Here is an 11,947-nt window from a genome sequence, read left to right as displayed (position 1 = left end):
TGTGCTCAGTCACGCTGGAGGGTATCTGGGAGGAAGTTGTGAGTCGACCGAATGCTGCCGTAATTGCCCATTGGCCCCTGTTTTGCTTATCAAGCACAGGTAGGATTAGCGTAGGTCTCGCACCATCTTGAGAAACCTTGGCGTTGATGTGCGGGCTCTGGTATGTCCTTCATATAAGGATACACTGGCGAATGTCTCAATTTTAACATCAGTGTTGAGGGATAGCCAATGTCATTGTATACATCTACCACAGTAGTGCACCCACATTCCTGTATTGTATTGTTACATCCTGTTTTATCCTCCAGTCACCTCTAGAGCTGCAGTAACTATTCTATTGTTACATCATGTCTTATCATCCAGTCACCTCCAGAGCTGCACTTACTATTCTGCTTTTGCATCATATATTTTGCTCTAGTCACTGCCAGAGCCATAGTCACTATTCTGCTTTTACATCATATCTTATGCTCTAGTCACTGCCAGAGCCATAGTCACTATTCTGCTGTTACATCATATCTTATTCTCCAGAGCTGCACTCACTATTCTGCTTTTACATCATATCTTATGCTCTAGTCACCGCCAGAGCCATAGTCACTATTCTGCTGTTACATCATGACACTTCCAGCGCTGCACTCACTATTCTGCTGTTACATCATATCTTATTCTCCAGAGCTGCACTCACTATTCTGCTTTTGCATCATATATAATACTCTAGTCACCTCCAGAGCTATAGTCACTACTCTACTGTTACATCATGTTTTGTCCTCCTGTCACCTCTAGAGCTACACTTACTATTCTGCTGTCTTAAACTGCAGTCACCTCCATAACTGCAACGGCTGTCTAGGGGGTAATAGTAGTGTGACTGCTGTATTCACACTCCTATCACTCTCAGACAGGGGATGGGGGCTGTCTGTCCCAGGTGCCACCTGCTTGGGGGGGGGGGGGGGATGCCATTTAACAATGCACAACTTTGTAACTCATAGCCTAGGCTGTAAGTGTGAGTCTAACTGTACCACATAGGGGAGTCACACTGATGTACATGTACAGCCTGTACTCACTACTGTGCTGCCTACACTTACTGGGGGGGGGGGGGGGGGGCAGGAGTGTGGATACAGGAACCACAGTATTATCACCCCCAGCAGAAGAGGAGTAGAAATTGATTCTATTGTATGTTGGCAGGGTGTCTATCAAAGGTGGGTACACGGGGGGCCCCATAAACTTCTGAATCATCTGGGATTAAAGCGTTATAGGATTCTGAGCTATCATGTTGCTTTACTTTTTTATGCTGTGTTATATAATCTTATACCACGTGACATAACACGTTTAGTTCCAGCCAACAGCAGGGCGCAGCTCCAGGAATACTTTTCCCAGCCTATGGGGATGATTAAATGACGCCTCCCATTATCCAACATACTAAGCCTAAATAAACACAGAAAGCAACGATTTGTTGTAGGGAATACTAGAGCCATGACGGACCAGCATAATGTCATGGTCGTCTTGGTTGGTGTTGTCACCTTTATGTTGGCTTTATTTTACTGGAAACATGTGTGGGAGCGAAGAAGGTTACCTCCTGGACCATTCCCATTGCCAATTTTGGGCAACTTTCTTCAGATCTATTCAGAGGGATTGTTGTCATACTTAACAAAGGTAAGTTTGTAATAAGATTCTTGTCTATGTTTTTTCTTATTTGTTAGTTGTATTGTTTTTGGATGTGAAAATCAGAACTTTTTTTGAATTTTCTATTAAATATTGCAGTTATGCAACTAATAGGATTATAGAATGTCAAAAAGCCTTAAAATATCATGCAAATAACAACTTACGGAGTCCTATTTACAGTTAATGCTGCCCTAGGCACTGAGGCTGAATATATTTAGTCGATGACGCAATGACGCCATTTAGTTATTCATCCATATGTTGCATATAATATCTGAAATAACTGCACTGAAAAAACTTCTCCAGGATGACATTATGTATGAAGATCATTTCCCACTTTTGCTGGAAAAGTTTTTCATTTTTGCCAAGAAAATGGGGATTTTTTACAGCCAGACTTACTAAACCTCCTCCTTTACTTTTCCTATTAGAAGATTGTCAGAGAACAATACCTGGTGTTCAGTAGTGTGAGCTGCATTGGTGAATATATTGCACGGCATGTTGGAATCTGTACCCATCGTAGACCTAATAATACTACTGTACCAGGACCAAGTAATACTACCACATCACGACTAAATATTACTACCACTTACTGATAACATACAGCCATTCCTTGACTGCATACTACTAAAACAGTGATTGAATTCTGACTGGCCTTATGGTTATGAGATCTGTGGAAGCACAGGGAACATTATGTAACATTGCTGGACAGGGTAGACTGCACGGACCCACCTAACCTGTTAAGAGGAGTAGGGGGACCCTCCCAGTATGCTACCAATAAAGGCATGTACAACCAAGTTTCTTTGCTGGACTGTAGGGGTTGTTACAGCACTGTTAACTGTTTGAACCACAAAACCTGTATAACTCTTGCTCGTTGTGATATGGTTGGTAGGTGCTGTATGCCAACTGTCATTTCGTCAGACGGGCATGTCTACCCTCATCCTCATATCCTCCATTTCTCAATCTCCACTGCCAGCTGTGATTTGCAAACGAACCTGAGGAAGAAAGCAAGGACAACAACAATATGGCCACCAAGAGAAAAGAACAACAACCCTTCTACACTCTCCTATTACACTCTGACAGGTCCAGACTAGATTAGACAGCTCCTCCTTCCCTACACTACATAAGGGCTAGGTTTGGGGGTCCCCCATTGGGGCATTAGGGTCACCTGGTCCCTCTGTCACAATCCATTAAAGGTACAGTGCATAAATTAATACATAACATAGAAATATATCACATTATAACAGGTTAGACAACGGAGCAATGGGTACAACATGAGGACAGCAGGGATGCCCAAGGCAATCTTTAGCCCACAGGACAGCCTTTGGTGCTGGGACACCACATTAAGCTTCTGAATCCTGTAGAGGGGTAAAAGTTAAAGAGGATACTTAGAATTTGCTTCCAAAGTCAACTTTGTAAAAGATGTTCCATGAACTGAGAAATTAAAGTGACCATCCGGATATCCTGATACAATGGCCCTCATTTACTATTGCAAACCCAACATGTTTTATTGGGATGTGCGCCAGAAAAAAACCAGACTAACTCCATTTTGCTAAGAAAATACGAAAAAGGGTGTGGTCATCGGGAAAAGGGGACGTGATCACAGAAAAGGGGCGTGTTCCCGACATTTTCACAAAAAAACTACATATTTACTAAACTTTCAACAGAAAATGTGGTGGATTTAAACTGAGGAAAACCCGACTGATCAGAGCATGTGTAGAAAAAAGCAAAATGTAGGGAAAGTGGAAAATGTAGGGAAACCTTAGTAAATACCGTGGGGAAATAAATTGTAGGGAATTAAAACCCATAAAGAAACCTACACAACACTCTTAGTAAATCAGGGCCAGTATCTTCTTACCTGGATGCTATCTTTTCTGTTGTTTCTGCAGCAGTTTCAGAATGTCCCATCCTTCAGAGTACAGACTGCAGTGCTTCTGGTGTCCAGTTGCTTTTACTCCCACTAGATATAAGCAGGGAAGGCAGCTCTCTGTGTATTGGTGTATATGCTAAGGATCACTGTATATCAGGTATTTCTGTCTCTCTTCAGCACTTGGTACTTTACACTGGAGTGTGCAGGATGTAGGGAAGATATTACCACATAGGAAGCTGCCATCCCCACTGAGCACAGTGACCCGGGATGGATTTCTCATGACATTACACATGTAGTATATTGGAGGCAGATTTCAGGAGGTTATAGGACACTGCAGGGAGCTAGAAACATAAGATATATAACAAGCATGTACATGGTGCACTTTAAGCAACGGATTTAGCTGTGTAAAATCTGCAGAGGATTGCAAACCATTGACTAGCTGTTACAATAAACGGACATTAATGGCAGATAAAGTAGAAAGAAAAAAAATGAGCCATTAACATCCGTCTGTAACAGAGCCTCTAGTGTAGTGTGAAAGAAGCCTAAGCCTCAGTTTAGTAATACACATCTATCAGAAGGCTATACTACTGAGCCTGTAAAGAGAATAATAAAAAAAAACACAAGACACTAGTGAAGATGAAAATATTGAAATCCCCCCTCACACTTTATTGCCCATTTTATTTATTTATTAAAAAAAAGAAAAATATGATAGTAAATGAAAGGTCCTCTTACCCACTGCACTAGCCACCACAGCAAGTTTATGTGACTGAACTGCAGGCACCCATGTCTACCCCCCAACTTCCACTCCCTCAGCACCCTCATTTTTTAGGCCAGGCAATGGGAAATACAGGAGGGACTCCTTTGTTAGGAACCCAAGTACATGTACAGAGCAACACTCAACCCATACAGCCTCAAATAACAACCCTGCCTCCAACACAACCACAAATGATGTAGTGGTAATGGAGAATTGTTCCAAGAGTCTTGAGACACTGGAGAGTTGCCCACAACAGAATGACAATATGCAAATATTCAATTTATCATCGCATGTACTATTGAATGCAGAAAGGAAACTTCTACTTAGAGGTCTGTCCTTCACCCCCACACCCAGGTTCGATGAATTTGGGTGGGTGAAGGACATTAACCTGTTCGCCAGGAAGGTGGCGTTACACAAGTGGCATCTGCACAGTGAGAATGCTAGAAGTGAATCTAATTATAGGGACTCCATGACAGTGGAGACGCTATTTGATTTACTAACTGAGAGTGAGGGTGGCGACATTACTCTTAATGCACACTTCACGGACTTGAAGCCGAGGTCAATAATGACACCCTCACTATCACAGTTTCAGAATATTGCAACATTTGTCGATCTAGTGACAAAAGACATCCAAAAAATAAGACCACAAAGCCATTTTATTTCATTCAAATCTTACCTTGGAGGAACAAACCACATTGAAACATCTGCAAAAGAACAAAGAATTGATAATAAAAGTTAGACAAATCAGCATATGAGGACATGGTATATAGGCTTCTAAACAACCGAGAAACATACAACATATTACCGAGTGACCCCACTAGGCAGTATCTTCTGGAATTAAAGGTCATATTGGATAAAGCCAGGGAAGAAAATTTGATAACAGAAAAAGATATATATATATATATATATATATATATATACAACCCACATTCAGTAATATCAACCTTTTATGCGCTCCCCAAAACCCACAAGACTATTAATCCAATTAAAGGACGCCCGATAGTATCGGGAAATAACAACCTAACACCTAACACAGGGTGCTAGTGTCTATGTAGATCGTATATTATCCCCATTTGTTACCTCCCTCCCATCCTATTTAAAGGACACCAAGGACACGGTGATGAAAATTAATGATTTGGTAGTGACACCTAACACAAGATTAATGAGCCTCGACGTAGTAAGTCTTTACAGTAATATTGAACACACATTGGGCATCACAGCAGTAAGCACCTTTTTAGCTACACGGAGCACGCACTTTCAGAGGCATAATAATTTTGTCACTACACTTTTGGATTTTATTCTCACTCACAATTTTTTTCTTTTTGGCGCTACCCTCTACAGGCAGATTAGGGGTACCGCTATGGGAATCACATGTGCACCTTCTTTTGCTAATTTATTTTTGGGGTGGTGGGAGAGCACTTTTGTTTTTGGTGAGAACACTCAACACATGACATTTAGATTTTTTGGGATGGGGATTTAACACTATTTAGAGACTTTGTTTCCTACCTCAATAACAATGAGATAGGTATGCGATTAACACTGGAAGAAGGAGGTAGAAGCATTCATTTCCTGGATATAACCATATATATAGATGATGACCAGAAGATACAAACAAATATTTACAGGAAACCAACTGCGACTAACAGTTTACTCCAGTGGGACAGTTGGCATCCTGGCCCACTGAAGAAGAGTATACCGTATGGACAATACCTCCGGGCAAAGAGAAACTGCTCGGAGGAAGAGAACTTCCAACTAGAGAGTCAGAACCTGATGCAACGCTTTATAGAGAGAGGTTACCCCAAGAAAAATATGAGAAGAGCATATAATCGGGTCAGGTCCCTGGAAAGAAATGATCTGTTGGGACCACAAAGAGAAAAAGATCCTAAACCAAAAACAATTAGATGTATAGGTAATTTTGATGGTTATGCATCACAGATTACACACATCTTAAATCGCCATTGGCATGTTCTAAAACTGGACCCGGATCTGGGAGAAGTCACTGGTCAAAGACCTAGCATTACCTACCGAAAAGGAGCCAACATTAAAGATATTTTGGTACATAGCCATCATAAGAAGAAGGAGGAAGAAGGTGGAGAGACATGGATCCCGAAACCACCAATGGGCTCCTACCCATGCGGGCACTGCTCCATGTGTAAACATATGGCAATAATAAAGAAATTCAGAAATCCAACAGATGGAAAGGAATATGAGATAAGACAGTTTATCAATTGCAGCAGCCAAAATGCAATTTATATTGCAACTTATACATGCCCTATGATATATGTGGGCAAAACTACACAAGAACTGAGAAAACGGATTGGAAAACATATTAGCACAATAAGGACAGGGGTAGATACTCCCCTAGCGAGACACGTACGGACTAGACATGAGAACAAAGCCGACAATGTTAAATTCTGGGGCCTATGTCAAATGAAACTAGGCCCGAGAAAAGGGAACATTGATAAGCTACTATTACAAGAAGAGGCAAAGTGGATATACCACCGTAAAAGTCCATATGGGTTAAATGAGGACTTTACATATGTAGCGTTCCTGGAATAAGTAAATAATTAAAAACATAACAATATTGTAAACCCCAGTATAGACCACTTCGGACACCCTTATACCAATATAGAAATGAATTAGATAGCATAAGATACATACTCACCCTTGGTCCAGGGCTGTCCCGAAAAAGGAAAGGATTGTCCTGTACACGTATGGGTTCTATAAAAGACAAGAAGGAATATGGTATTAAATTTACACTAACAACAACAACATTAATAATACCTATAATATTAACGATAACAACAATTGCTAAAAATACTGTTATAAAGGGAGTAGTTGAGCATGCTGGTTAGGTATCATCTCCCTAAACAATAGGAACAATCAGTTTTGCCTGACACAATATATATATAGAAAGTATAGATGGTATCATATTCATTAAATACAAAATACCAATAATTATAATAGGTCTAAACACATTAGGGATAGATAATATGAAGAGGAGGTAGCATGTTCAATATATAAAGAGTTATATTGACAGATCTAAGTAGAAATGGTAATAAAAGCAAAAATAAAATATTTAAAAATTCTATAGCTAGATAAAGGTATTGGTACAAGAGACAGTGAAGAAGCATATTAGAAATGCCCCCTTATATAATAACAGTATTGTGAACTAATGTTGAATTTGCATTATATATATATTAAGTAACAAGAAGGACTTAGCCCATATGAACCGATAAATAAATAATCAAAATTACAAAGTATTTAGACATGTGCGCAATCCTATAGACATCCGAGTGGGGCGGAAAAGCTTCTAAGTTCAGTGACATGCGGGCAAGTGTACATACCTAGGACCGGAGCGAGAGCTGACATGCGCGAGATTACGCCACTGGGTAAGAGATCATAAGGAGCGAGATCGCGCGAGATACGGGATCTCGCATGTAATTGGGTCACATGATCATAACAAAGGCCATGTGAAAGAGATGATTGGTTCACTAACCACGCGATAAACGAGATCATGACGCGGAGCATCTCTATTGGTGGGGGACCATACGGAAGTGAGGGAATGCAAAGCTATATAAGGAAGTGATGGGCGTTCTGGAGCTCAGTAGCCTCACAACCCTTGACAAAGCGAGTTCATCCGCGAAACATCGGAGAGGCTGTTTGTCTAAGTTTTAACCAGCGGCAGACAGAATAACATAAATAACAGGACTGGGAATCTATGGTTAGGTGATACAGGCATATCCTGCACACCAGTTACAATAATAGATACCATAGCTCCGGTGATACCTGTATAAGTAGGGGGTTATTATAATACCCTCACTGTGAATTCAGTCACTGAACCGCTGATAATTTTAAAAAGTTTGAAGGGGTTATTTTAGTAATATAAATAATAATAAAGAGTTTTTATGGGGAGGTAATCTAGTAAGGGTTTATCCCCGCGAGGGGGCAACCCCTTAAAGGTTGTTTAGGACTGAACTGCAGGCAGGACTTGGACTTGCCGATTAAAGCAGTGGTCTAGGTCCCTCCTGCAGATTGCAACTGAATACTTTAGCTGCGACTGCTAGTGCATAAGGGAAGTGCACCCAAAATGTGCTGTATAACTGTGCTCCCACGTGCTGCACATCTCCTTCCTCCCCGGGCCAGGTGCAGAGCGCTCAGCCCAGAGGGTAGGGGGAGCAGTAAGCATCTATATAGATCAAGTCTTAGTATTCAGCACCAAAATTATTAAGTTAATTATCACCAATTAATTCCTTCCTGGCTGGTAGGAGATATACCATATATCCCGCAAGGGAAGAATCAGATCACCTGCTCCAAGTGCTGCCTGTGTCCTATCCCCACAGAGCGCACCTCCATCTGACAGTTAAAAGGAAAAGCGATCCAGCAAAGAGATGTGCCGTAAAAGAGTAAATGGTAATTAGGGCTGCACAATAGGGGGAAAATGTGCAATTTTATAACAAGACAAAACGCTCCTATTATGCTTTTCAAACCTCTTTTACTTACTCAGCAGCAAAAGAAAAATACATATACAAGATGATATGTATGAGAAAAAACATAAGGTATAGTGCATACAAACATGCTACCTTTCACATTAACCAATAGTAATGTAGGACACATCATAAAGGTGACAGTTAGTATATCATCAGAAGGAGTTCTTTTGCTGCTCAGCAGAGATAATAGATGAGTGATTTTTTGTCTCCTGATATTATTGTATTAATATAGTATATTTATATGTAAATACCTATATTATTCACTCCTTTATTGTATATTTCTTTACATTTATTATTCTTCTTATTTTCCAATTTTATTTTCATATTTTATTTTCCAATTTTATTTTCCTAATATTCCATTGATATATATTTTCCATAATTTTCCAATTTTCCTATATCTAAATCATCCTTTATCCCGTTTTATTGTTTATTTCTTATTATTAGATATACATATTTTGCTTCCATATACACTATAGCGCTGGGTTGTTATACAGTTTCGGCCCATCCTCTGTTATATCCTTTATTTCATTGCTAAACTGAACTACCGCATGGTATATACTTACCTTCACCTCCGATCCCCTCCGTTACCTCGGTTCTCGGTGCGCTTCTACGGAACTCCGCTCCCTACATCTTCTTTCTTCTCCTTCTAACTGTGTCACCGCCGCCATCTTACTTCCTGGTTCTCGGCTCTTGCGTGACCTCGGCAGAGTGGTCATCACCTGCCGGGGGCGGGAATCTGTCAGTCGACGGTTCCTGTCAGCCTGTAAACATCCTCCTGTCACAGCCTCCCTTCACGTCCCGGATTAGCCATTTATTAACAAATTACCTAATTTGTTGTTTTTAAGTCAATATATTTTATTACCAATACCCCTGCCCCCATCTGGTGGCCAGTTTTGGGTACTGTTACACCAAAAAAAAAATTCTCAGATACCCCATTCACTCCTATTATATTCTTAAATATTATTTACAAATTCTTTGCTAATAATTTATTAATAATTATGGAATTATTAGACGAATCCAGGGCTCTCCCCAGAGATAATTGCCCTCAAGCTATTGATAATTCCAGTCATGACAATATTCAATCTTTAGTGGACAGTTCTGTAGCTCGCTCTGTTCACTCAGCTGTTCAATCTGCTGTCATTTTATTACAAGACAGTATTTCCAAGTCCATTTCTATGGCACTGGCACATCCCTCTACTTCCAATCCTAAGACCCCCTTAGATATTTATTGGTCTCCTGAGACTTCCGTCTCTAACATGGCTACTGGTTTTAATGTACATAAAAAAGCTAAAGCCAAGAGACATCACATTTCAGACGGCGGCATTTCTTCTAAAAAACATCATAAAAAAGTTTGCCAAGATACTATTATTATTGATAGACCTAGTTCAGGTCATATGACTTGTGTTCCTCAGACACAGAATGTACCCTCTGCCCGTGAGGAAGATCAGATAATTAGGGCACAGAAATCGGCCAAACGACAAAAACCGAATTCCTTTGTAGAACCAGATTCTACTGAATCTTCTGATTCTCATAATGATGCCTCTGATGATGAAATGGAACATCTCTCACAAGAAAGTGGAGAGTTAATTGAAGACCCTGGTATGCAGGAAGAACATCCCATATCGTAGCAAGACTCCGCATACTTTGACCCTTCCCTGATCCGTCATCCTCGATCAAGTGAATGGCTTCCTAATTCCATTATAGCCCAGTTTTTATCTATCAGGATCAATAAAGCCCTTGATAGGTCTACCCGCAATAAAATGAGGGCGGAATGTCCACGCCCTACCCTTCCCCACTGCTCTGCTATGACTCCAGAGCTGGATCCAGTTTTAAACAAATTCTTGATGAAAATGGGTAAAAACCCAAGAAAGGGTTTAGACAAAAGCCTTAAATCCTGCCAAGATAAATTACTAGATCTGCTAGGGCCTCTTTCAAAAATCCTGGATCTAGTTGAGGAATCAGCTTCCTTTTCAAAACCTATAGACACAGAAGTCCTTCGGGGCTGGGCACAACGTGCTGTTTGTTTTTTAGGTAACGCCAATGCAGCTATTACTACGGAACGCAAAAGAGCGATCCTCTTAAAAATTGACCCCCAATTAACTAATATGGCATCTAATGAACTCACTAATCCCACTGAGGGAAAGTTATTTGGGGAGGATTTTATTCAACAAATGGGAAAATATGTAGGCATGTTTTCCTCCATAACAAAGGCACAATCTTCCCTTAAAAAAGTTTTTAACAACCATGTTTTTGCAAGGGCCGGAAAAGGCAGGAGCCCATTTTCCGGCCGATACATACCATCTAGACAACAGAGAGGCTCCTATCAACAACAACAACCCTCCCAACAGTCCTACCCAGTCCAACCTCCGAATCCCTCCCCGTTCTTCCCCTACAGAGCACGGTCCTGGCGCCCTAGAGGTCAACGCGGGATTGCTAGAGCAAACTCTTCTTCAGGTAAGCCTCCCATTTTCTTTCCACAACATTCCATTGGGCGGAAGGATCATGTATTTTTTGAACAACTGGAGTATGATTACATCAGACTCCTGGATACTGAATACCGTTTCAGGCTTCCAAATAGATTTTGTATCACCTTCCATACAATACAATCCTCCTCATCCAATCCAATTCTCAAAATCAGACCAAATGCTGATAGATACAGAAGTAAAAGACCGTATTACAAAGGCAGCTATTATACCCATCCAACATCCTCATTCAGGTTTTCTCAACAACCTATTTCTAGTGAACAAAAAGGACGGAGGTCACAGACCTGTAATCAACTTACGACTACTCAACAACTTTGTTGTGTACAGACATTTCAAAATGGAAGGTATACACTTCCTAAGAGACCTATTACTAAAGGACGATTGGTTGATAAAAATCGATCTGAAGGATGCTTATCTAACTGTCCCAATTCATCCTTCATCCCAAAAATGTCTTCAATTCCCTTGGAACGATCAAATATGGCAATTCACTTGCCTTCCATTCGGCCTATCTTCGGCCCCCTGGTGCTTCACAAAACTTCTGAAACCAGTTGTAGCACTATTAAGAAGTCGAGGAGTACGCCTCATCATTTACCTCGACGATATCCTTATCATGGCACAATCCCCTTCTCTCCTTCTCACACAAGGGGATTGGACATTATCTCTCCTATCGAACTTGGGCTTTCTGATAAATTTCAAAAAATCC

At 40.6% G+C, this 11,947-nt stretch overlaps 1 protein-coding gene across 1 annotated transcript in view; it reads left to right on the top strand.

Moving 5' to 3' along the window:
* The first annotated feature begins 1,474 nt into the window (after nucleotides 1-1,474).
* Nucleotides 1,475-11,947, top strand: part of LOC130290415 (cytochrome P450 2F2-like) — a 53,819-nt gene continuing 43,346 nt past the window's right edge. The window contains exon 1 of the mRNA XM_056538042.1: nucleotides 1,475-1,644. Within this exon, the coding sequence (XP_056394017.1) occupies nucleotides 1,486-1,644 (159 nt within the window). The 5' untranslated portion in view covers nucleotides 1,475-1,485. The remainder of the gene's footprint in view (nucleotides 1,645-11,947) is intronic.

The sequence above is a fragment of the Hyla sarda genome, chromosome 9 (assembly GCF_029499605.1).
Source record: "Hyla sarda isolate aHylSar1 chromosome 9, aHylSar1.hap1, whole genome shotgun sequence".
NCBI classification, from domain to species: Eukaryota; Metazoa; Chordata; class Amphibia; order Anura; family Hylidae; genus Hyla; species Hyla sarda.
This window is presented reverse-complemented; position numbering and strand designations above follow the sequence as displayed.